The following is a 26,598-nucleotide window of genomic DNA, read 5'->3' on the forward strand; positions in this document are numbered from 1 at the left end:
GGCACAAAGCTAATCGTTAAATGGTAGCACGAGCAGCACAATCTTTAAGATGCTCTTAGCATTAAGAGGTTGTTGGTAAACCCACCCGGTCTCCTCTGATGTCTCACAGCAACAAGATATGCATCAACTCGAGAAATTGTTGTGCATCAAACTTCCAGCAACCCCTTCCCAGAACCAGACCAGATGATCACTTATTTCAAAAACGGGTCACAAAAAAAAAAAAAAAACAAGAGCGGTTTGTGTTCCACAATATTTATTATCCTGAATACAGCCCCGGTGTCACATATTCAACAGAACCAGAATATATATCTTAAAAAAAAAAAAAAAGACAAAAAGGGACCAAAATGTTTGAGATGTGTTAAAGCGACTGGTGTCCACACTTTGTTGGGTATCTGATTGATTTCAGAGAAGAAAAAAAAAAACAACCCACCTTTAAGCTTTCCTAGCTTATTAACAAGTAACGACTACGTTAGCTATTTGTTATTACAGTGTACTGCTTCAGATTACTCAAAATGAGGCTCATGATAGGCTCAGATAAGTGATTCGAGGTGAAAGTTTAGTTTAGCCAGGGATTAAGGAAGTGGCGGTGTGGTTAAAAGGGAAAAAAAGAGCAGCAATGGTTAATTCAATATCATCATGAAACTGCGTGAAGGAGGAAGTCAGGGTGTGATGGTGTGCTGGGGAACATCCTCAAAAAGTTCATTGCGTCACTTCGTACAGTAAATCAACGTTTAATCCGCAATGAGCGAGGTGTAGACGTACAGCGAGTGTGTGAGAGAGATCGATACGGGCTTGATCAATGTTTATGTACCTGACGTTTTCTACACAAGTTAAATGAACGGTCTAATTGAACAAAAACAGCGCAATGAGAATCAAACGGCAACTGTCATACAAGTAGTATTTAAAAAAAATAAAAATAAAAAAAAAGAACCAGCCACCCCTTCAGTTTGTGATACTACAGACTACAGGCACACTTTAGTATAATCATCACAAAGGCTTCTATCATTCAGATAATTTATTACACTTATGTATTTCTCCCCCTCCAAACTAATCATGCTGTCGTTTCACATAGGCATCTTTTTCAGCAAGTTATTTGCCACCAGGTAATCTTAACTTCAAAACGTCCATCCTGCCTCTTTTTTTTTTTGTGGCGATGTGAAAAAAAAAATACTGAAACAATAAAGCTTGACATAACATTCCTGGAGGAGAAAAATGTGTGAACGTGTGCACTCTGTTGTATTTCAATTTCACGCCGTGACTCACGTTTTCTCTGAGAAGCTAAACGAGTTTGAAATCTCCAATCCTGCCCTTGGAACGATGTCTGTTCATGCGCAGAGTGAACAAATTGACTTTTTTTCCCCCTTTCTTTCTCTATCTCCGCTGACATGAGACTAACAGAGTAAGGTGGGGGGGGGGGGGGGGGGGGGGTTTTGTTGGGTTTTTTTTGTTTATTTTTAAGACAGATGGTCAAAAACAATCTTTTACAATTAATTGCTGTACGTCTGTCCTTCAGGCGGTTGAGGAAGCTTCATATTCTCTTTGGACATCATTAGACGCCGAAGCTCTTGAAGAACGGCTTTAATGCTATATGAATTTTGCCATTTTGATAGAATTGGTATGCTACGTGCATCCACCTGGAACAAAGAAAACACAAGAAAAAAAAAATTTAACCTTGCGATAATTGCATAGAAAATTTCACAACAAAAACACTTCTGTTCAACCCTGAAGAAGAATGCATACAGTACGGTAGAAACTCCAGTGAGCAAATATATAAATGGTTTTACGGTAATTACCAGGCACTTGCGGAATGATGCTAAGATGCTAGAAACGTTTCTCAGGACCAATTCTTCCTTTCTATTCAAAGATGTTATGTACAATAATTAAAAAATAAATTGTGCAAACCCCCCCCCCAAGTTCCTGTGGTTACCGTAAAACCCTGTAGATGCATCAAAATGGGACAACAGTATCCGGACACCCATCCTCATTATCGCGTTCAGGTGTTTGAGCCACACCCATTGCTTACAGGTGTAGAAAATCAAGAGCATGGCCATGCAGTCTCCACAAACCAACAGTGACGGGAGAATGGATCAGACTGGATGCTGCCTTTGCGACAAGTCAGGTAAACTCGATCTGCCCCAATCAACTCTAAGTGCTCTTGTGAAATGAAAGCATCTCGGAGCAACAGCAGCAGACCACGTAAACAAACTTACAGCACGGAGCCAGTAAGGCTCAGCTACACTCTGTTCCATCACCGCACTACAGAGTCCAAAACTGCATCTGGACAAGAATTCGGCATCAAGAAACCGGTTCACATGGCCCAGAAGCTGCTCACAAGCCCAAGGCCATGTGTGGGCTGGACCCTGAAGCAGTGGAACAATATTCTCTGGAGCGATGAATCACGCTTCACTATCTGGCAGCCTGATGGATGAATCTGGGTTTTGCGGATGCCAGGAGAACACTGCCTCCTCAAACGCATAGTGCCACCAGGAGTAGTTTGGTGGACAAAGAATAATAGTCCAAGGCTTTCTAAGTTTAGGCTCAGCTCATTGGTTCCATTCAAGGATAATGTCTTAAACCCCACCGAACACCTTTGGGATGAATCGGAACGCCAACAGTGAGCCTTCTCATCCAATATCAGTACCTCACACTCATACTCTCTTGATTGAACGGGCACAAATTCCCCAAGATACACTCAATCTTGTTGAAAGCCTTTCCAAGAAAGAGATGGTGGCAACTCAATATGGAATGGGATGTCCACATAGTTTTGGTCATCTAGTAATTATTATTAAAAATGTTTTGTGACGTGTCTAATTTGAGATGGCATTCTCGCCAGAGCCGGGCGACATGACAATATATCATCATCATGAGTGTGATTTTCTCTGCACCAACATAAAAAGGGTTTCTTTGACACTCACTGGATTGACCAAGATACATTACAATGGGAAAGTCCAAGGAGCTCAGTGCACATCTGAGAAAAAGGTTCATAGATTTCCACACCTCAGGAATGTCTCCTGAAGCCATTTCTCAACAAGTGGACATGCCAAGATCATCAGTTCAAACACTTGTATGGAAGTACAAGTTACTGGTAGGTGGAGCCAATTTGCTAAAGCCACTTTGTTGGAAGAGGACTCAAACTGTCCCCCTCAGCTGAGAGAAAGTTGGTTTGGGTGGTCAGGAACAACCCAGGAATCACCAAGGCACAGGTCTGCCATGAACTGGAAGCTGCTGGAACACCAGTCTCACTGTCTACAGTCAATCGAGTTTTACATCACCGTGGACTGAGAGGCTGCCGTCCAAGAAAGTCCAAAATCTGCACCTTCAAGCTCGACTAAAGTTTACAGCTGACCACACGGACAAAGCCTCCTGGAGGAAAGTTTGACGGTCAAACGAGAAAAGCCTGACTTGCTTGGCCACCACGACCAAAGGTACAGAGGAACACTGCGTCAACTGTGAAGCATGGTGGTGGTAGCATCACGCTCTGGGGCTGTTTTGCTGCCAGTGGCACTGGTCCACTGGACAAAGTGGATGGAAGAATGAAGGAGGAAAGCTACCTCAGTATAACCATCAGAAACTTGGACACAGTTGGGTGTTCCAGCAGGACCGTGACCCCAAACACTGGTTGTTGAGGATAAAGCAGGCTAACATTAAGCTTAAAACACATCCTGATCTCAAACCTGTTGAAAATATGTGGACTGTGTTTACCAGGAAACACACAAATTGAATTAAAAATCAATTCTGCCAAGAAGAAAGGACAAATCTCCAACCAGAATGCGGACAGAAACTTGTTGACGGCAACTCAAAGCGTCTGGTCAAGGCGAAACTTGCTAAGGGACATTTAACCAAATGTTAGGTGTGCTGTATGTATAATTTTGACCTGGTTATTTCAGAAAACCCAAAATAAATCCATGTGCGCACCAAGTTCTTTTTTCCTATTAAAACAGGGCATTGCTCATTTATGACTCAAAGGTTGCTCATGGATTGCTCTGTTGAAGCATGACGATTGTGATGTGGGAGGAAGGGGCGGGGCTTCCAAGGTGTCAACTGAATTGAATTCAAAACACGTACACAAAACAGTCAATCATTCCAGATTCATGTATCAATTTGTCAAGAAAGATTGTTTCATCATAACCCAACAATTACTTACCATCCCATTGGAATTATTTATTCCATTCATGCTAATTTTTGTTACAAATCTAACAGTCGGTGGTGCTTCAGGATACTTAGGGCCGCACTCCACTTTCAGGCTGTATATCCTGTTTTCGTAATTAGTCTGGAAAAACAAAAACTTGGATTAATTGTGCAGTCGTAAAATAATGCAAAAAAAAGAAAAAATTATATAACAGATCTAAATAAAAACAAATAAGAATCTTAAATAGCCAGGAGGGTCCAAGACAATTTTTACAGTATTTGAAAGTTTCTAATCTTTTCCACGTCTGTCATTTTCATCATTTCACCACAAACAGGAACTGGCCTGGTGACTGTTACCATGGTATCTATCCCCAGTGATGGCAAAAAAAAAAAAAAAAAAGTTTATCGCTAGTAAAAAATAAATTAATTATCGATGTGTTTCATGCAAATTATATGAAGACACTAGCATTCACACACGTTGGGGAAATTAATGCCACATTTGTTGCATCACACCTGAGATTGTTTTCTTGAGAAAAGAGCCACGTTCTAAAGCGGAAAAAAAAAATTATTCCAATTCAGAATTTTAAAAATGATTGTTTTGTGAGGTTTTTGTCACCACCGCTGGTGACCGGCAGGTTTGTCCACCTACACAGATGGCATGCACCGGCTACTCGATCCCAGAAAAAAAAAGCCTTCCAACGTTCAAGCGATTTCTATCACCTCCGTAGCCCATGATTTGCTGTAAACAAAATTATTCCACCACGAAATTATATTCCATTCAGGTCATGACTGGAAGCGACACCATACAGTTACAGTAGGTCCATAAATATTTGGACAGAGGCAACATTTTTCTAATTTTGGTTCTGTACATTACCACAATGAATTGTGAACAAAACAATTCAGATGCAGTTGAAGTTCAGACTTTCAGCTTTAATTCAGTGGGTTGAACAAAATGATTGCATAAAAATATGAGGAACTAAAGCATTTTTTTTAAAACACAATCCCTTCATTTCAGGGGCTCAAAAGTAATTGGACAAATTAAATAAATAAAATGTTCATTTCTAATACTTGGTTGAAAACCCTTTGTTGGCAATGACTGCCTGAAGTCTTGAACTCATGGGCATCACCGGACGCTGTGTTTCCTCCTTTTTAATGCTCTGCCAGGCCTTTACTGCAGCGGTTTTCAGTTGCTGTTTGTTTGTGGGCCTTTCTGTCTGAAGTTTAGTCTTTAACAAGTGAAATGCATGCTCAATTGGGTTGAGATCAGCTGACTGACTTGGCCATTCCAGAATATTCCACTTCTTTGCTTTAATAAACTCCTGGGTTGCTTTGGCTTTATGTTTTGGGTCACTGTCCATCTGTATTATGAAACGCCGACCAATCAGTTTGGCTGGATTTGAGCTCACAGTATGTCTCTGAATACCTCAGAATTCATCCGGCTGCTTCTGTCCTGTGTCACATCAATAAACACTAGTGACCCAGTGCCACTGGCAGCCATGCATGCCCAAGCCATCACACTGCCTCCGCCGTGTTCTACAGATGATGTGGTATGCTTTGGATCATGAGCTGTACCACGCCTTCGCCATACTTTTTTCTTCCCATCATTCTGGTAGAGGTTGATCTTGGTTTCATCTGTCCAAAGAATGTTCTTCCAGAACTGTGCTGGCTTTTTTAGATGTTTCTTAGCAAAGTCCAATCTAGCCTTTTTATTCTTGAGGCTTATGAGTGGCTTGCACCGTGCAGTGAACCCTCTGTATTTACTTTCATGCAGTCTTCTCTTTATGGTAGATTTGGATATTGATACGCCTACCTCCTGGAGAGTGTTGTTCACTTGGTTGGCTGTTGTGAAGGGGTTTCTCTTCACCATGGAAATTATTCTGCGATCATCCACCACTGTTGTCTTCTGTGGGCGTCCAGGTCTTTTTGCATTGATGAGTTCACCAGTGCTTTCTTTTTCTTTCTTTCTCAGGATGTACCAAACTGTAGATTTTGCCACTCCTAATATTATAGCAATTTCTTGGATGGGTTTTTTCTGTTTTCGCAGCTTAAGAATGGCTTGTTTCACCTGCATGGAGAGCTCCTTTGACTGCATGTTTTCTTCACAGCAAAATCTTCCAAATGCAAGCACCACACCTCAAATCAACTCCAGGCCTTTCATCTGCTTAATTGAGAATGACATAACGAAGGAATTGCCCACACCTGCCCATAAAATAGCCTTTGAGTCAATTGTCCAATTACTTTTGGTCCCTTTAAAAACAGGGTGGCACATGTTAAGGAGCTGAAACTCCTAAACCCTTCATCCAATTTTCATGTGGATACCCTCAAATAAAAGCTGACAATCTGGACTTTATATCCATGACCAGTATATAACTATAACTTGAATATGTTTCAGTAAACAGGTAAAAAAAACAAAATTTGTGTCAGTGTCCAAATATATATGGACCTAACTGTATTTGTTGATCGAATCTCACGCTCTGATTGGCTGAGCCAGACCACGCTGTAGCGCATGTCGTCATGTTACAGAGCCAGGCAACGTACTACAGAGGGGAACTGAGAAAGCCAAACACACACATGGAGGGAAATTTCATACATATTTTCTAAGTATTTTACAGTGAAGTGGTTAGTAATTTATTAGCCGAGAACGCAACAGAAGGCATGTACATGCCCCGAGACCCCCTCCCCATTTGTGTGCCTTTGGAATTCCACAGCTGCCTACTACTATTTGTTTTTAGCCAGCGATTTCAGATTTCCCAGAGCACCCTGCGTTATTATGATGATTGGTACCAAACTCAAATAAGATGATTCCGTTATCATCGCACGCCATACACAACAACTAATGACACACACTGACAAGGCTGTGAAAGACATTTCCAGCAGCGGACATCTTTCGAACTGGCAATGTCACTTCATTTAAAGGTTCCCCCCCCCCAAAAGATGGCAGAACCTGCACCAGCGGAAAGCAGTGCAAGTCGTATCAAAACAAAGAAACAAAGTGTATCGTAACCTAAAATGAAAGTATCTCAGAAACCATTCGCAAGATTGAATATGTCAAACCCCCAACAGCCAGCGATGCCAACACAGTTGACAAGAAATTCGCAGCAGGTGGTGAGAAAAATTCAGCGCGCGCTCATACAAAAAAAAAAAAAGAGCCCACACGCGAATCAATCAATATCGGCGTACAAGATGGCAAAGAAGCAGCGAGTCAGAAGTCCAGTGTAGAAGGACTTGATGATCAGCAGCTGCTCCATGTTTATTGAACCAATTAAAGGCACCGGTCCCGCCCACTTGTTTTCTTTTGGCTCAAATGAACGACGTTTGTGAAAATCACCAGTCACATTTCACCTGCATAACATCTCAGCAACGTGAAAACTACCAAAAGCAAACCCTTCAGTTAAATGACTTTTCTGCCAAAATTTTCCAATGTCAAAAATCATAAATGCTGGCACCCTGAGCTGAGCTTGGGTGGCAAATCGACCCATTTCAGCTGAAATGATCATTCAGGACGTCATTACTACACTTAAGAATATAAACAGATTTTTCTTTTTTGCTGGAAACTGTACAAAGTCTCAAACTCCTCATGACTCTCATGAGCTTGCTGTCGGATGTGAGCATGCGAAGAGTCTAAAGGCGTACTCGTGCAGGTCCGATGATCATTCCCGTCCACCGTGTTAAGGTCATGTCCTCGTCATCCTCCAGGCCCCAGCTCACCGTGCCATCGCCAACTCCCTTCTGGCCTTCTTCCAGCTCCTCCAACAGACGAAAATTGCGTGGAACTTTAACTCCTGTGCACAAAAACAGCATAATACAATATTAACTAGAAAGGCACTTGGTGGAGTCCATACCTTCAGCAAGCCACATATGAACATCAAAATCAAATCACGAGAACAATACTAAAGCTGGACACGAAACTTCATCCAAATCTGTTCACGACTTTTGGAGTTACTTTCGGAACAGACAAAAATATCCTGGATCTGCATACATATCTGAGTCTGGGATCCAAGTCCGGATTTGCATCAAAATCTAAGTGGTTGTTTCTTGGCCCACCTTTCCACCAAATTTCATCCAAATCCATCTATTACTTTTTGAGTTACGTTGGGAACAAACAAACAAAGACGAAAACATCAACTTGTCCAACAATGTTGGCGGAAGGTAATAAAACCTCAGTGATTGGAACAGCAAGTGGTTTATTTCACCCTTAAACCAAAAAACAAGCTGTTCCCAAACAAACAATGACGTCTTAGAACGAGCACTCTAACCAAATAAACCCGTAAACTGGAGCTGCACTTCTGTAGAAAATAAATCGACACTTCTGACCAATCACGATGGAGGAGGTTTCAGCTCGGAGAGTGAGCACGGTTTTTACAGCAACACGGATCAAATCCAAACGGGAACCGGCCCAATGGTTTCTTGCCAGCGTCTCATGATTTTAATGGTGAATGGAAACCCTGAGGCCAGTTGACTTTCAGAAACAGAGCGGCGTGTTTTTATAATCATGTAATTTGTTTTAATCGCGTCAGGAACTTGATACAACTGAACTGGACATTTAAGATCGAGGTCAGATAATCGCTCTGCGGTTCAGGAAAAAAACAAATAGATAGTTGAATCACTTCATGCAGCAGTTCTCAAAGTGGCTCCGTAATATTTTTTAAACTTGGTTACACTGATGAAAATCATCACGCGATGAGACGACCTCAAAAACAAGCCGCCGATAAACCGTCAACTTGGACCTTGTTAAAGCTCATCAGGAAATACAGACAGACATTGGACAGATGAGCGTTTTATTGGGAAATACACCACTCATATTTTTCATCCAAGTTCCATCTGGGACATGGAGAATCAAAACCGTGACAAGTCTCTGTCATTTGTGTGGAAATTGGTGAATTGTTTTGAAACATTTGGGGACTTTTTGTTTGCCAATGTGTCAATATAATTAAAAAAAACCATGCTGGTTTGAAGATATGAAGTTTATCATCTTGTGCTGAAAAACTTGCATTTTTCATCCACAATACATCACGGATCTGAGTGACATATTTCCTGATATCTTCAATCCGATGAGGTCACTCCCAATGTTTTCCCGCTGACTCGATGTGCATTGCCAAAACAGCGAACTGGTTCAAAATGAAAATTCTTTTGATTAACTTGCGTGTTTTTTTTTTTTAATTTGTGGATGTGTCCATATTATCTAAAAAACATTACACAGTGGCATGAAGATATGAAGTTTATCTTTGAGTGGTGGGTGAATATTTCATGAGTCTGCCAAGCGAATTTGTGAAAGATTTTTCAACACGAGATGATCAACTTCATATCTTCAAGCCAACGTGATTTGATTATATCGACACAAACAAAGTACCCAAATTTATTAAAACAAAATTTATCATCGCTTTGCTCACGAGTCACACATTTGTGTCACGGTTTTGGTTCTCCATATCCTGGATGGAGCTTGGATGAAAAATAAACCCGAGTGGTGCTTTTCCCAATAAAACACTCGTGTCCGTATATATCCATTCATCATTGACAAAATATTGCTTAAATCTTCATGAAACAATTTATTAAAATAAAACAACCCAACATTTTAAGGCCGATATTTTAATTTAACTCAACTACTAGAGTTTCTTTTATTCTGTAAAGTTGTTGTGACTACCTTTTGCCTATTTATTTATTTTTTACTTTAAACCGGAAAGCATTCAAGAGCTGAATTTTAAGTGATATAAAATTCATTTTTTTGGACTATACTGTTTTTCTTTATTTTATTTTAAGCCACCTTTTAAAGTACTTTAAAATAAATTCCAGAATTAACTTAAAAATGTCTAATAATTTTGATGGATCTGAAGCAGAAACCACTTTTTAAACTATTTTAAAATGCTATACAAGTCAAGTTTTTTTTTTTTAATTATTGCTGCATTATTATAATTATTACTTACGTTTTCAAGTTTGATCACATTTTGTTGATTTCTGAGGCAAATAACCTGTTAAAACCTTCACTGATTTTCAATCTAAGCAACGTGCAATATAAATAATACTTCTCATTTTATCATCATTTATTTGACCATTATTTATTCAAAGTTATTTCATTTTATATCGATGAAAGGTGCAAACTTTTCATGATCGTTATAATCATTTTTAGGATTCTTACGAATAATTTATTCACAGTTGTCGGGTTTATCGTTTGACGAGTTTATTTCACACCCAGCTGCATTTTAACTTGGTTATTATTAAATATCAGACTGATTTGACAATAATAAAGTTGAATTGACTGCCTGTGTGAGGAGATGCACTTTCATCTGGATTTAAAATGTAAAATATAAATGCAAATTATGCAAATGAGCTCGAAAGCAGCCACGGCTCTAAAATGGGTCCTGAAATAGGAAAGAGTTTATAAGAGAACATGTTTGAGGACGACATTAGATAATTCAATAGAAATAATTCAAATTATATTTAAAAATAAATAAATACATATATTTGGAAGGTTTTAAATATGTAAGTCTCTCTCTAACCTGAGGAATGAGCTGAGAGTCACTTCCTGCCCTCACTCAACACTGAGTCTCTCAAAAACAGGGAAAATGGAGGAAACAGGGATGAAGAGTGAAAGTACGGGTTTGTGTTTGAAGGATATTTTATTTTTAAATTTAGAATCAAACTCGACACTGAAGCACGGCTCAAGCACAGCCCGGGTTAGCTAACAAGCTGCATTAGCAACATGAAGGAGGTGTGAATATCAACATTTCTCTCACACACTGAAGCGATAAAAGAAGAAATAGTCAGAATAATAAGTCTGTCAGCTAGCTTTGCTAATTAGCCCTTGCTAGCATGCTAGCTGTCTCTCTGTGCCACCCGCCCTATATTCAGCAAAGCCGTTAGCTTGAACCCCGTTCCGTGTCTCCGCCTGTCCGAATCGACTCCCATTCCCCACTCACAGGACAAAAACACTGTTTTATTCATTTATTCCATTTTAAATCGCGATAAACTCCGGGTGGCTTTGTGTTTTTTTGGTCATCGACTAAAGTGACTGAGCTAAAATTAGCGCACGCGCCCAAGCAACACTCACACCACATAAACACACCGCCAAACCCCCGCACGCGCCCCCGTCACAAACAAATGCTTCGGTTGTGAAATAACGATTCCGCCCGCAAAGCGCAGAAAGCTCGAGCCTCCTGTCCGCCCTGCCCTGCCCTGCCCTGCCGGGATCCTTCCGGAAAGGGAAACCGAGACGCGTGTTCGCAGTTTGCACACAGCGGAGACACAAACCTGAGGAGGCCGCCATCATCTTCAGCCAAATCCAGAAGCGCACGGCGGCGTGACATCAGGTCACGTGGCTGATTACGTCACGAGCACTGCATTCAATACAGCGGGGCGCGTGACTGAAAAAAAATCGCATATTATTATTATTATTGTTGTTGTTTTATATTGTTTATTGTTTGTTGTATTGTTTATATTGTAAACACAACTTATTATTTCAACATAATAATAATAATAATAATAATAGCAGTAAAATTACAAGTGTTTATTTTCGCTGACTCCAAAAAAGTGCTGAAAATTCCTTGTCTGTTGTATTAATTGATTTCATGATCATGAAACCAATTAATACAACTCATACAAAACCTTTGTGTACAAAAATATTTTCTTTTAAAGAAACAAATTTAAGAAGTAAAACGACACTCAAGGGACTGGACATTTTTTTAACTGGATTTTTTTTTTTAAATAAATGACCTGGAAATATTTCCACAGTATGAAGACTTGATTGTGGTTTTTTTTCTTTTTGCCAGGATTTTTTTATTTTGATTTATTTGCACTTCATATCTTTTGTGACTTTTGCACAAAAGGGTTGAAATGAAGAAAAATTTTTTTGTCTTGTTGTGCATGTTTTTCACTTTTTTTGCTTTAGTAAATAATAATAATAATAATAATAATAATAATAATAATAATAATAATAATTTGACACAAAGGACTGAACTTTTTTGAACTGGAAATGTTTTTTTTTTTTTTTAATGACCTGGAAATATTTACATAGCATGAAGACTTGAATGTATTTTTTTTTTGGTTAGGATTGATTTTATTATATTTACACTGAATATGTTTTGTGACTTTTGCACAAGAGTTTAACTGAATAAAAAAGGATGCATCGTTGTGTCTGTTTTTGGCTTTTTATTTTTTTACTTCAGTAATAAATAAATTAATACATAAATAAACGTTTTTAATAATAATAATAACTACTATTATTATTATTATTATTATTATTATTATTATGGGCGGCACGGTGGTGTAGTGGTTAGCGCTGTCGCCTCACAGCAAGAAGGTCCTGGGTTCGAGCCCCGTGGCCGGCGAGGGCCTTTCTGTGTGGAGTTTGCATGTTCTCCCCGTGTCCGCGTGGGTTTCCTCCGGGTGCTCCGGTTTCCCCCACAGTCCAAAGACATGCAGGTTAGGTTAACTGGTGACTCTAAATTGACCGTAGGTGTGAATGTGAGTGTGAATGGTTGTCTGTGTCTATGTGTCAGCCCTGTGATGACCTGGCGACTTGTCCAGGGTGTACCCCGCCTTTCGCCCGTAGTCAGCTGGGATAGGCTCCAGCTTGCCTGCGACCCTGTAGAAGGATAAAGCGGCTAGAGATAATGAGATGAGATGAGATGAGATTATTATTTAACACAAAGGACTGGACTTTTTTATTGGAAATGTATTTTTTTTAAATTACCTGGAAATATTTACACAGTATGAAGGCTTGATTGTTTGTTTGTTGTTAGGATTGATTTTATTACATTTGCACTGAATATTTTTGTGACTTTTGCACAAGTTTAACTGAATAAAAAAAATCCGCATCGCTGTGTATGTTTTCAGCTTTTTTCCTTCAGTAAAAAAATAAAAATGAACTTTTTAAATCTTAGTAACAGCAGGAATAATCAATAACAGTGGAAGTGTGTCTGCTGGCCCTTTTCCCTCCCATGAGTCCTTTATTGGAATAAAAATAATCCTTGGGTTGCGCTTTAAAAGTGAATTCCCTCCAGTGACCACCAGATGGGAGTGTGTGCACAGTGTTTCCAGCCCTGACCACAGCAGGTCCATGATTCTGGTCCATCACACAGCACCATTCACAGCATCAGCAGTCCAGCACATGTTTGGTTGTTGTGAGGCCAGGAGGAGGAAACCAGAGAACCTCATGGTTCTAAATGGTTCTGTACTTCGATCATGGGACCTTCTTTCTTTCCTTCCTGTGTCGTGCACATGAACAGGGAGTCGGGAGATATTTGGAATGGAGCGCAGCCTCTGTGACCTTGCCAAAAGGAAGTGGCAGCAGTGCCTCATGTCCTCCCTTTGTGCTGGTGCTGACTTGACTTCACACAGCCTTACTGACACTCGTTCGTTTGTTTTGGACTGAGGAACCTTGACATTTTAAAAATTCGGGTTCTCACACAGGTGTCTGACAGATCTACACATGCTCGTTCGGGTAAGGCCTGCGGTTCGAAAGAACACACACAGTTTGTGTCACGAAATGCCTACACAAGAAACAGGAGTGAAGTATCTGACTAGAACCACTCACGAGTTCCTCTGAGGCTTTCCCTTCCTCATCTCCTGTCCAGAGAAGGGACAGTATAACGATACAGTCTTACATCAAGGGTTCGTCCTTCATCATTCTTTGAGTGGTTCATGTTTGTAGTGTTCCTGCTTCTTGCCAAAGAACCAAGTAAAGTTCTAGATTTAATTTTTTTTCAGAAAAGGTGTCATCAGAACACTAGAACCCTTAACCATCTCAAAACCCCACAAAGACCTTTTTTTCCTCTTAGTGCAGTCTGACATTCATTTGAATCATGGATGTTTCTCATTAAAGAACCTTTAAGGTTCTAGATTTAACCCTTATCGAAGAAAAAAGTTCTATCTCGGATATTTCAGAGTTTTTAAGATCCTCCTGATCAAAGGTCATAGATTTAACCCCTGTCAGAAAGCCAAATGCTTAGAATCTTAACATTAACCATCCCAAATCTCTCTGAAGAACCTTTTTTTTCCTTTTTTGACATGAATACAGTCTTCTCAATTCGGGTTCTCCTGATCCAACGATTCCTTGGGGGATTAACGTGTCTGTGGTTAACCATTAATGTTTACTCATCATAAGAACCCTTCAGACTTTTAGATTTCACTCTCTTCCAAGAAAAAAAGTTTCCCAGTAGAACACAAGAACCTTAACTGTTCTAAACACTCCATGAGCACCACTACATTCTCCGACCTTCTCCTCTGAGTGCCGTCTTCTCAGTAAGCGTCTCCTGATCCAACAATTCTTTGAATAAATAAAGTTTCTAACTATAAAAAAATTCATGCTTCGAGATTCAACCTTTTAATTTATTTGTCAGAGTTTATGTTTTCTCAGCTCTTCCAGATCTCCTGGACTGAGTTGTGTAATGAATGATCCAGTCTGAGAAACAGGGTTCCTCCTCAATCATTCAATCAAAGCCTGATCAATGTGTGTAAAGGTTCTAGATTTAAAATGGACCAAGAAATAAAGTTTGCATCAATGTTTCTAACCAAATAATCAATTAGGGTGCTAGATTTTTACATTTTCCGAGACACAAAAGATAGATTCCTGTTCCACTTTTTTAGAAAAATAAAAAATAAGTAGAATACTAGAACCTTGAACCATCCAAAATCCCAATGAAGAACCTCTTCAAAATTCTTTCAGTGACTAATATTTCTAACCAAGGACCCATTTAAGATTCTAGATCTGAAAAGACTCTCACTCTTCTGATTTTTAAGCATCCTCTCCTGAAAACCCCAAAAGATCCCCAAACCTCCTGAAGAACCCTAAAAGATCCACAAACCATCTGAAGAACCCTAATCCATCCTCAAACCCCCTGAAGAAACCTCAAAGATCCCAAACCTTGTGAAGAACCCTAACCCGAAAAGATCCTAAACTCCCTGAAGAAACGTAAAAGATCCCAAACCTCCCGAAGAACCCTAAAAGATCTCAAACCTCCCAAAGAACCCTCACCCTAAAAGATTCCAACCCTCCTGATGAACCCTAAGCCATCCTCAAACCTCCTGAAGAAACCTCAAAGATCCCAAACCTCCTGAAGAACCCTAAGCCATCTTCAAACCTCCTGAAGAACCCTAACCAGAACCCTAAAGTCAAGTCAAGTCAAGTTTATTTGTATAGCGCTTTTAACAATAAACATTGTCGCAAAGCGGCGTTACAGAATTTTAACGACTTAAAACATGAGCTAATTTTATCCCTAATCTTTCCCCAATGAGCAAGCCTAAAAGATCCCAAACCCTCTGAATTAACCTCAAAGATCCCAAACCTCCCGAAGAACACTAACCTGAAAATATCCCAAACCTCCTGAAGAACCCTAAAAGATCCACAAGCCATCTGAAGAACCCGAACCCATCTTCAAACCCCCTGAAGAAACCTCAAAGATCCCAAACCTTGTGAAGAACGCTAACCCAAAAAGATCCCAAACTCCCTGAAGAAACGTAAAAGATCCCAAACCTCCTGAAGAACCCTAAAAGATCTCAAACCTCCCAAAGAACCCTCACCCTAAAAGATTCCAACCCTCCTGATGAACCCTAAGCCATCCTCAAACCTCCCGAACCCTCCTGATGAACCCAAAAGATCCCTAAAAGATCCCAAACCCTCTGAATTAACCTCAAATATCTCAAACCTCCCGAAGAATCCTAACCCATCCCCAACTCCCCTGAAGAACCCTACACGATCCCGAAACCCCCTGAAGAGCCCTATTTTATTGAGCCAGTCTTCTGAATTTCTCCTGAAAGTTCTCCTGATGCAGTGTTGTATTTATTTTAAAAGTGGAGATAGGTTTGAAAAATGCATTCACTCTCGGGTTCCTCTCGGGTTCTTCAGGGTTCTGTATGATGATAACATGGATAAATGTAAATGTGTGCATTTCCAGAAGGCGCTCTCCTGGTGGGAAAGAACCTCAGAGCTTCACTTGATGGGGAAAAAGAAAAATATGAACTCGTGAGGACGAAAAGCGAGAAGAACAACTAAGCTGTGTACGGATTCCATGGCGAGGTGTTTATTCAGGGAGGAGGAGGGAGGAGGCGGCAGACTCCATGTCTCTGCTCGCTGAGAGAGAGAGAGAGAGAGAGAGAGAGAGAGAGAGAATTACATGACTGGATGTTTTTAATTAACGCCGAGTGAAAAAAGAAAGGAGCCACACACACGTCGGCCTGGCCACTTGTACGCATGCGTGTGTGTGTGTGTGTGTGTGTGTGAAGAAAGGCGCACATTTAAAAATATTGGTTTTGGGTTGTTGTTTTTTTTTTAAGAGCGGAGACATGAGTGTGCACAATTCTCACCAGAGAGAGAGAGAGAGAGAGAGAGAGAGAGATTGGAAAGAGAGAAAGAGATTGGAGAGAGATACAGACAGACAAATTGGAGAGAGAGCAAGAGAGACAGACCAACTGTAGAGAAAGAGAGAGAGAGACAGACAGACAGGCTAGAGAGAGAGAGAGAAAGATTGTAGATAGAGAGATAGACAAACAGACAGACAGATTGTAGATAGACAGAGACAGACAGACAGATTGGGGAGAGAGAGGGGGAGAGAGAGACAGACAGACAGATTGGAAAGAGAGAGAGACAGACAGACTGCAGATAGACAGACAGACAGAGAGACAGATTGGAGATAGAGACAGACAAACTGTCGAGACAGACAGACAGATTAGAGAGAGAGACAGATTGTAAATAGAGAGACAGACAGATTGGGGAGAGAGACAGACAGATTGGAAAGAGAGAGAAAGAGATTGTACAGACAGACAGACAGACAGACAGACAGACAGACAGACAGAGAGACAGATTGGAGAGAGAGAGACAGACAGACAGATTAGAGAGAGAGACAGATTGTAGATAGAGAGATAAACAGACAGACAGACAGACTGTAGACAGACAGATAGATTGGGGAGAGAGAGACAGACAGACAGACAGATTGGAAAGAGAGAGAAAGAGATTGTAGTTCGAGAAAGAGTGAAAGAGAAACAGACAGACAGATTGGAGAGAGAGAGTGAGACAGACAGACTGCAGACAGACAGACAAACAGACTAGATAGAGACAGACAGACAGACAGGTTGGAGAGAGAGAGAGTGAGACAGACAGACAGACTGCAGACAGACAAACAGACTAGAGAGACAGACAGACAGACAGACAGACAGATTGGAAAAAGAGCGAGAGAGAGACAGACAGACAGACAGACAGACAGACAGAGAGACAGATTGGAAAGAGAGACAGACAAAGACAGACAAATTGTAGATAGAGACAGACAGACAGATTGAAGAGAGAGACAGATAGGAGAGAGAGCAAGAGAGACAGACTGTCAAGAGAGACAGACAGATTAGAGACAGAGACAGATTGTAGATAGAGAGACAGACAGACAAATTGTCGACAGACAGAGACAGACAGACAGATTGGGGAGAGAGAGAGAGAGAGACAGACAGACAGATTGGGGAGAGAGAGACAGACAGAGATTGGAAAGGGAGAGAAAGAGATTGTAGTTTGAGAAAGAGTGAGAGACAGACAGACAGACAGACAGACAGACAGACAGACTGGAGAGAGAGACAGACAGACAGATTGGAGAGAGAGAAAGAAAGAGCGAGCCAGACAGACAGATTGTAGATCCAGACAGACAGACGGGTTGTTGACAGAGAGAGAGACAGACAGATTGGATAGAGTGAAAGAAAGAGAGACAGATTGTAAATAGAGACAGACAGACAGATTGGAGAGAGAAAGAAAGGGAGACAGACCGAAAGACATTGTAGACAGAGAGAGACAGACAGACAGACAGATTTACAACACTTTGTTTATTGTTCTTAAAAAACGTCCCTTATTTATTTAAACGTTTCTTCGGGACTCCAGCGCAGAGATCCGATCTTCACTCAGCCCTGAGTTCCCTGGAGCACAAAATTCCAAACAATATTTCCAAATCCTTCACGGTTGAAATCAACCAGAAACCATGATTTTACTGTTCTCTCAAAAGGCCTTGTGACATCATGTGAGAGTGACAGAGACAGAAAGAAAGAAAGACAGACACAGAAACAGAAAGAGAGAGAGACAGACAGACAGGGGAGAGGGGGAGAAGGGGAGAGGGGGTGTCATGACGCTGTAGCTGGACATCGATATTCCGACTCTGGGAAGAAGCAGTGCTGAGAAAGCAGAAATGGGCCGCACTGATGAGCTCACACCACAGCTATGCTCTTCCAAGGCCACAGGAACCATGGAAACATCCTCTCTCTCTCTCTCTCTCTCTCTCAGAGAGAACTCTTTAAACGAGCTCCAGTAATTTCACGATTCATTGAAAAACACACATTAACAGGGGTCCAAGCGCTCGGCTCCGGTCTCCAGTGCCTCGTGTCGTCCACAAGGGCGTGCTCGGCAACGAAGCACGTTTTATTTATTATTTAAATATTTCGAGTTCATATATTTCTGAATTCTGAATTGTCCGAAGGTGTCGATGAATTTTCGATCATGGAGGACACGGCGAGGCTTGTTGTTGTTGTTGCTGGTTTTCCTGTCAGAGCATGACACGGTGTGATTTACGCTGAGCGTTCAGGGATTGCGTGCTGAACAGGGATCCTGGAGCTCAGATATGTGCGGCTGTGTTTCATTTCACACTCTGGTTGTGTTTTGGCGACAGACTCAGTGCCGGGGCGTTGCAGCTTGACAGGTTCACCTTGCCCAGCGCTCAACTGCCTCCTCTTTCCTTCCCTGCATTGTCCTACATCCTGTAGACCCTGGCCACCTTCGCCATGACCAATGCCACTGTGTCCACCGAGGGACGATTTTATTTACGGTCTCAGTCGATGTGACTGAATGCGGCTTGACGGGATCGCTTTGTCGTTATGTGGTACAGCGAGGGTGACGCCGTCGTGTCGGCCATCTTAGAATCGGAGAATATTTTATGGACGCAAATGTACAGAATGACGATATAATAATAATAATAATATTGACAAAAACCTTTTGGAAGTGCTTTCAGGAGAGACGATTTTGCCCAACCACTGACGACAAACGTTATTATAGCTGGCACCGCAAAGCATGCTGGGATTCAGTTCGAGTTTTATTTAAATACAGTGCACGAGACGCCAAAACCATTTGAAGTGGATCAGAACTCCTCCAACCCCCATCTCTCTCTCTCTCTTTCTCTCTCTCTCTCCTTTCAGACTCCCACAAGCATCACATATAAATAATCACATGACTCACATGTGTTTTTTTATTCATCGACTTGTATTAGCATGTCGCCGTGTGTCGTTCTTGTGCAATTTCAAGGCATAACATGTTGGACGTACGGTATACAGTAATGTATGACGTTTTTTTCACGTAAACTATTATTATTTTTCTTCTCAGAAACGACAATCCCTCATAGACTATTTAGCGTCAATCGGTTTTACAAAGCATCACCAAAACGGGATCGTTTCCTCGCAGATTTCAGGATCGTTGATTAAAACCAGAAGACGTCTCGCTGTGAAGGCAAACCAGTGAAATTTCCTCTTATTACTCGAGAGCGTGTGAGCACTCAGGATACGAGAACCTCTGCAGCTTCGACATGAAATGTATCCCTGATAATGCAAACATTAGGAACAGAGCAGCCCAAAATAACTCCCTCATGCAAGATGTGGAAAAGATTAAGGTTGTGTGTGTGTGTATGTGTGTGTTAAAGGAGGCTGTCGGTCAGCAGAGGCTTAGAACGACGCCAGTGGGAGGGAAAAACAGTGTGTGTGCGTATGCGCGTGAGAGAGAGAGAGAGAGAGAGAGAGTACGTGAAGTCTGGTTTTTTGCGCAAAAGAACTCATAAAAGTCACATTTGTTGGTGATACATTGGGAAGTGGAGGCAACTTTGGCACATGTGTCTGTGGTGCTAAATTAACTGTTAACACAAATAATCAAAGTGCAGGCCCCATTGAGCACTGGCGCCAGTCAAATGAGCAGCCGAGGGAGGAGGGAGGGGGAGGAGGGAGCACGGCACGGGCCCTCGGGCTCAGGGGTGAGGGCTGTGATCTCCAAATTCTCCCTGCACGCTCAGGGTTTGGGGTAATGAAAGCTGATTCAGGATCAGTATCCGTTTAATTGCGTCCTGATGAGCAGGTGGAGGTCCCTGTCTGGACGAGGGGACTTTCACAGGATGCGAGTGCTTACAAAAACAAGGCCCTCCACCCCCGTGGACAGAGGAAAAACTCGCCACGCTCCTGCTTTCCAGCTATTGTGCTCGGTGAGGCGCTTTCTCGATTTAGACCGACGCTTTGTAGCCGCGAGCGTCCGGCGGCCACCGGATGTGGCACTGGACGCGGAAAAGCCTCTTGCTAATCGCTCAGCTCGAATAGTGAGATCGTCTGTCTAATAATACAGCAGCGGTGCAGGTGGAGTTGTGGTACACGGCCAGGAAACGTCGCAAGAACTCTCCCTTGATGATGGATCAGAGTTCTGATCAAAGCTCCTGTTTGCTTCTTAATCGAGACGATTTTTTTTCCAAAAGGACACGTTTTTTTTTTTGACACCGATACCAGAAAGAGTCGCGCTGAAGACATTTATGTCTACTCTTTAGATATTATGATCATTAAAAACGGCAAGGAGTGAGCGTCAAGGAAGGCGAGCTTGTCTCGGTGCTCAGTGCTCGCTGAACTGAACTGCTCTCTCTTGGATGCAACAGTTTCTCTGCGTTACTCCTCCACTTTTGCGAGGACCTTCGTACTTGACGGTACCTTGCGCTCATTTTTATAACCGCTCTGCCTCAGATCACCCTTGCGCTCTGTCTGACGCTGTCAGACGTTTTATCAGATATCAGGTTACTTGTATTGGAGAAAAATGCTGCTGTACTTCAGAAAGCCACAGTGTGCACTGTGCTTTCATTGTTTATTAATTATTATTATTAATTCAGATGTTTCACATTTATGGAAGGAGTCTCCAGTGTCGGCGCTTCGTAACATCCAGAATAAGATCTTCTTGGATGGTCTTGAATGTAACTATAAACGGATAAAAACAAATCGCTGCGGTATAAAAGGAATAAAACGCATCGCAACATGCTGCGATCGGAAAACAATCATCTTCAGGGCGGTAACAGGAACTCGCCGTCGTCGTCGTCGTCGCAACAGCCTGTCGTCAATTAATTTCCCAGAACAGCGCAGGACAGAGTGTTTTATTCCTCACATATTGTTTTAATAAATGACCTATAATTTGTGGGACTGTGCTTATTATAGCAACGAAACCACATTTGAGTGGTAAAGAGAGAGTTTTAAAACAATGCTGCACTGGAAAAAAAAAAAGTGCAGCAGCTCTGCGTGACATCAGTGCGAAAGCAGCTCGGCTTGCCGATGCTCCTCGTTTCCCATGAAGCCCGAGAAAGTAGGCCGCAGTCAGCTCTCGTCTGGCGCCACAGTCATCACGCATGTCAGTCCCTTGCGAGAGCCTCTGTTTTCCTTAGAGGATGAGCTAAGCTCCTCCTTTAGCCCTAACGATTTATTTTAGGCTCCTCCATCCAAAAAAGTGATGCTCCCTCCCCCAGTTCGATCCACAAAGACACACACACGCACACAAATACCGTGTCTCCTCAAATCAGCGTTTACCTTGGCCATGTTGTTTCAGAGCAGACCAATCAGCTCGGGCTGTGTAAGGAATGTCCCCTGAGACTCAGCCCGGCTTCCCAATAGACCCATTTATTCTGAGGACACAAGCAGAACATCTGGTTCGCATTAATGCTTGTACAATAGTTCTCATCCAGGCTAAACACGTCTACACGCTGGGACAAGTGGCTGATCGCTCCCAGCAGCGTCGTTTCAACGATGTTTCTTCGCTGTGGAGTCTCTTATCGAGTACGTTCTGCAGTTCAGTTCAGCGTTTCACGGATTCTCCATTCCGATTGGTCGAGCCACAGGGTTCGATTGATATGTTTGACTCAAGGACTTGGACGCCGGACAAAGGAGATAAAACTGTTGACATGGTGATGCTTAAATTTCGACACAAGGAGTCTTTAGTGTCAGCGCTCCGACTTGTTAAGTGTAACAATAAACGGATAAAAAGTACAATGGTATCGTTCGATCATAAATAATCGACAAACTTGCAAGTGTTTCTCATGCAAGCGTTTCGCCAATTCACACCACCCCGTTGTTGATTGTTGGTTATTAGCTCATCCGGCTGACAGGCGATGAGCTCATACCATCACGTGTTGTCCGTCGTCCGTCCGTCATCCGTCATCCACATTTCACAAAAATCCCTTCTTCTTTCTCAATTCTTCACTGATTTTTATCCTTTTTGGCAGGAAGGTAGGTCTGCCTGGGATGCATATAGCTTCTACTTAAATTTGCATAATTGCAATTAATAATCAAGATATGAAGTAATTAAGCCCTAACGAGCAGTTTCCACACAAATCGGTCAATTCCTCGCCGTTTTGGATTCTTTCTGGCAAATATTTGAGCTGGACTCGTTGAGAGTAGAACTGCCCACTTTAGATCGTTCCTTCAGGACTAGACGGGACTGGAGTGAGCTCCGCCGTCATCGATGGTCTTGTTTTCCTGTCACAGCGTGTCGTGAAATTTTATTCCGAATACGGACACTTTGAAACTTTTTATTAACACTGAAACCAAATTAAAAATTACAGTACATTTGCGATACACATCTACAGTAGATATATATCAGCTCAAAAAACTGAAGTGTTTAGACTGTATTTATCAGCGTGTTCGTAAATTAACCCGTCCGAATCAAATCAGTGTTGTCAGAAATAATCCAGCAAGCTCCAGATTAACAAGTGAGATTCGAACAACGGAACAGATGATGCAGCATGGTGCAGTCACAACAAGCAATTTGTCGACGCAATTTGTTGTGATGTCGACCCTTCATTCAAATAAGCACTCTTTGAAACCATGGTGGACAGAAAAGCATCGCAACACATTCATCCATGGACAGGTGAAGACTGGAAAAAACGTTGCCTGGTGACAAAATATCCCCCATTCCACCATGATTTTTGACTTGAACATTGAAGCGAGGCGGCTTTTTGATTTCATAAAATCGGTGAAATGTAGTTCCGTCTGAAATGTGGTGATTGTGATATATGTTTATTTCTGTAATATCACAAAATATCAGGCCATTCTGTGGCTGGGAAATTATTTAATTTGAAGGGATTAAAGCAAATAACGGGCATGAAATCGCTCACTTTGCGCAGTCAAGCAGACAGAGCAAGTCCGTCCGTGTGTGTGTGTGCGCGCGCGCATGCGCAGGTTTACCATCATTCTGTTGCTAAACGAACAGCTGATCACACCGAGGTGCTCGCTGATCACTAATATTTATTAGTTTGGTCCTGCGTTTCCTTTCCTTCATATATAACATTACGTCTTTTCTTCTTGTTTTCCGTTAGTCGGTCTTTCACGTTTCATTTGCACACTCGCGTCCTCCATTTTTCTCTCCTGTTTCAAATTAGTATCCCACAATGCCTCCTTGGGCAAACGGGGAAAGCCCACCACGTGATGCAGGACGTAATATCTTGTATCGGGTCATGGTGAAGCAGGCAAAAATAGCGCAGAATTCAGGGTCACGTGGAGATAAATTCATGAATTGTTCTGTTTACTAATAAAATTGGAATTCTGTGATTCGAATTCAGTAGCTTTTGGTCACTCAACAAAAATAACTGGGTGTCGGGAAAATTCTTTTTATGACCTACACTTGAAAAATCTGTAAGGCAGTCTCGCTTTAACTGAATCTCTTGATCTGTATTTGCATCTTCAATGACACCTCCAACAAGACCACAGCGAAATCCTTTTGTGAAGCGGACTTAGCTTTACCATGGGTGGACGTAGCTTTACCAAGACTCGGTGCTGCAGCAGACACTCAGTCAGCTCTGGCATGGGTTTGTGTTGGCCAGCTTTCCCTTCGCTGATAAAAGGTCGCCCCACAGCTTCTTTGCTTTAAATAGTTGATGATGTTGCATCGAAAAATTTAAATAACCTGGAATTAACACTGCAGCCTGGGAAAAAAGCCAGTCGCTCTGTGGCTGTCTAACTGGATGGCTATAAAAGGAATCATTCAATGTCTGATTTACATGTTTTACTGTGTGTCTAGAGAATGTGTCACGTTGTGGATACTCTCTCTCTCTCTCTCTCTCTCTCTCTCTCTCTCTTATTACATTTAAAAGACAAAATTTGCTGACGAGGAGCCACATAACAATCAGCGGTTCCTTATATTCACGATTATTATGTGCCATAAAACAGAATAAAACACTGCGTGTCATGCTGTTGTACGTCAGTCTCGCAGAGTTACTGTTCCCACCCTGAAATTCGTTTATTTTCCAAACAGCACTGCGTCATGTTTCCGACTAAATCAGATGACACTGATTACTGATAAATATCCCAATATGTCATATTAAGCAAAGCTACCCATAAATATGTTTGAGTTGTTTTTTTTTTAATATGGTGCTTTGTTCAAACCAGTGGTTTCCTGATCTATTATGGGTTTTCATCGAGTTTCTGCCACTAAACTGGGGTATCCGTGGTCCTGGATAACAAATTTGCAGACTTTAATGGCATCCAGAATCTGGATACTAGATCAAGGGTGGTGGTGGTGGTGGTGGTGAGGAGGTTGCTGGTGGTGGGGGGATGGTTTGGGCAGCTCTACAATCTCCAGGAGGGCTAAAGGGATCTCCAGGGGATCACAGAGGTGGGAAGTTGCAACGTATTGGACGTCTGCCTGTTTTTTTCCTTTACTTGAGTTTTTTTCTTTCAGCTAATACTTTACTTAGAACATTTCAAAAGAAAAATCTTGACTTTTTGCGACACATTATGACATTTTGCTAACACCCCCCCCCCCCCCCCCCCCCCCCCCCCACACACACACACACACATTTTCCATTCCTGATGAAAGAAGCATGGTGGTGGGAGCATCATCAAAGCGTGAATCAATACTTCGGCTTTTTTTTGCGCAATCACTTGTTTACTCGTGAATAATGTTGCAGTGGTTGTGCTATCCTGCTCGTGAATATTTCAGGGATCAGGAATAAAGCTGTCGTTAGTAAGCTTTCGGGAATGTTTTCCCATGTTCCCTTGGTGAAAGAGGCATTAATTTACTCTCACGAACTCAAATCAAGATAGATAGATAGATAGATAGATAGATAGATAGATAGATAGATAGATAGACTAAGCATCCAATCTAAGATCCGATTTTCCACATCTCCCCCATCAACCTTCCAACCCCATTCACAATATATAATGCACAATATAAAACTCCAATTAGCCCCAATTATCTAAATCGCCTCGATCACAGATGACTGCACTTCTCTGCAATTAGAAAGAGCTGGTCTGACGTGAGCAGCGAGAGTGTTTTATGTGTCACCCGGGAGCGAGGCTGTGGAGACCGACTCTCAGCGGGGGTGAGGGGGTGCGGGTTGTGCTTGTAAATATGCTGGAGTCTGTCGGCCCTCAGCCTCGGCACAACAGGGCTGTGTTTCAGAGCACGCTCAGGAATGTCCCACGCTGAGGGGATGGGGACGCGACCGGAAGTCAGGGAAAGGACAGAGGGATGGTCTGACATGATGAGTAGTGGTGGTGGTGGTGGTGGTGAGGAGGGGGAGTGGGAGGTGGTGGAGCTGCTCTTGCTCTCAAAGCACTCTTTGATTTACTGCATTTTGTGTGTTTGGGTTGTTCAGTGGAACAGTCAGAAGAGTTAACAGCCCTCCACTAAATCTGGCATTATAGGATCGCCATAAAAACGGGCGACTCCATCCACAATGGGTCAACTCATTCATTACATTTTAGGTGTGTTTTTAAATTACTGGTCACACTATAGCGCTCTGTGTTTCATACAGGAAGTGCTGAAAGACGGCCAGGTTCCCCAACAACATGGCACAAGAGTACGACTATTTTCAAAGCCGAGTGGTGTTAGAATGTCGAAAACTGTTCCATCAAAGACGTCCATCTCAAGAATAACGAAAAGTTTCGAACAGCAGATCAAGCAAGATGCGAAGACCTACTGTTTGATACCTTCGAGACCGACCCCTTTGTAATAAAACAAAGCGAAATTAAATCATCAAGCAAGACAGAAAAGTAACAACCAGATCAATGTCCGAGCAGATTCATAACACAAGGAATGGGCGTGGACAGGCTGCCATGGTGATCGTGTTTTCGAAACTGTACGCTTTTTCCCTTCTTCACGTAAGATTTAAATGTTTTTTACAAGTTCTTTTTACGTTATTTTACAAGGTTCACTGATATAAACCATGCACTGTTTGGTAAATAACAACAAACGAAACAAGTGAATAGCTAGATACAAGTAGCGCTACTTGCGTAAGTAGACTTTTAATCGCTGAGCTTTTTCCAGCCATGAGCTACTTTTTTTCACCAATGAAATGTTGCGCAACAAACATAGCTAGGTCGATATTTCTGGAAACAACCTGAATCAAAAACAGCGGAGTCTTTTCGATGATTCGGCAACGTTAACTGCGTCTATTTTACAAACAGAAAAAGCAAAGTTACACTTCTGCTACGTTTTCTCATTCGCTTGTAGCGTCA

General features: G+C 41.9%; 1 protein-coding gene across 3 annotated transcripts; it reads right to left on the reverse strand.

Moving 5' to 3' along the window:
- Positions 1-236: 236 nt before the first annotated feature.
- Positions 237-11,459, reverse strand: ube2v2 (ubiquitin-conjugating enzyme E2 variant 2). 3 transcript variants are annotated; one of them, XM_060921035.1, is made up of 4 exons: positions 11,374-11,459; positions 7,837-7,910; positions 4,145-4,270; positions 237-1,634 (listed from the first exon to the last, which is right to left on the reverse strand). In XM_060921035.1, the coding sequence occupies exons 1-4, from the start codon at positions 11,390-11,392 to the stop codon at positions 1,488-1,490; spliced, it is 366 nt and encodes a 121-aa protein (XP_060777018.1). In that variant the 5' UTR covers positions 11,393-11,459; the 3' UTR covers positions 237-1,487. The 3 variants fall into 3 exon arrangements, with proteins under 3 accessions (XP_060777018.1, XP_060777017.1, XP_060777019.1); XM_060921034.1 differs by having other exon boundaries at positions 7,762-7,910; XM_060921036.1 differs by lacking the exon at positions 11,374-11,459 and adding an exon at positions 10,623-11,306 and having other exon boundaries at positions 7,762-7,910.
- Positions 11,460-26,598: the final 15,139 nt, after the last annotated feature.

Source organism: Neoarius graeffei, chromosome 5, assembly GCF_027579695.1.
Source record: "Neoarius graeffei isolate fNeoGra1 chromosome 5, fNeoGra1.pri, whole genome shotgun sequence".
NCBI classification, from domain to species: domain Eukaryota; kingdom Metazoa; phylum Chordata; class Actinopteri; order Siluriformes; family Ariidae; genus Neoarius; species Neoarius graeffei.

Bases quoted from the DNA above. Each gene is read 5' to 3' on its own strand.
- ube2v2 (XM_060921034.1), bottom strand. The intron at 4,271-7,761 runs GTACGCCTTTAG...TTGTTTTTCCAG, and splicing joins TGATCATCGGACCTGCACGA to ACTAATTACGAAAACAGGAT. The intron at 1,635-4,144 runs GTAAGTAATTGT...TCTTTGTTCCAG, and splicing joins TAAATAATTCCAATGGGATG to GTGGATGCACGTAGCATACC.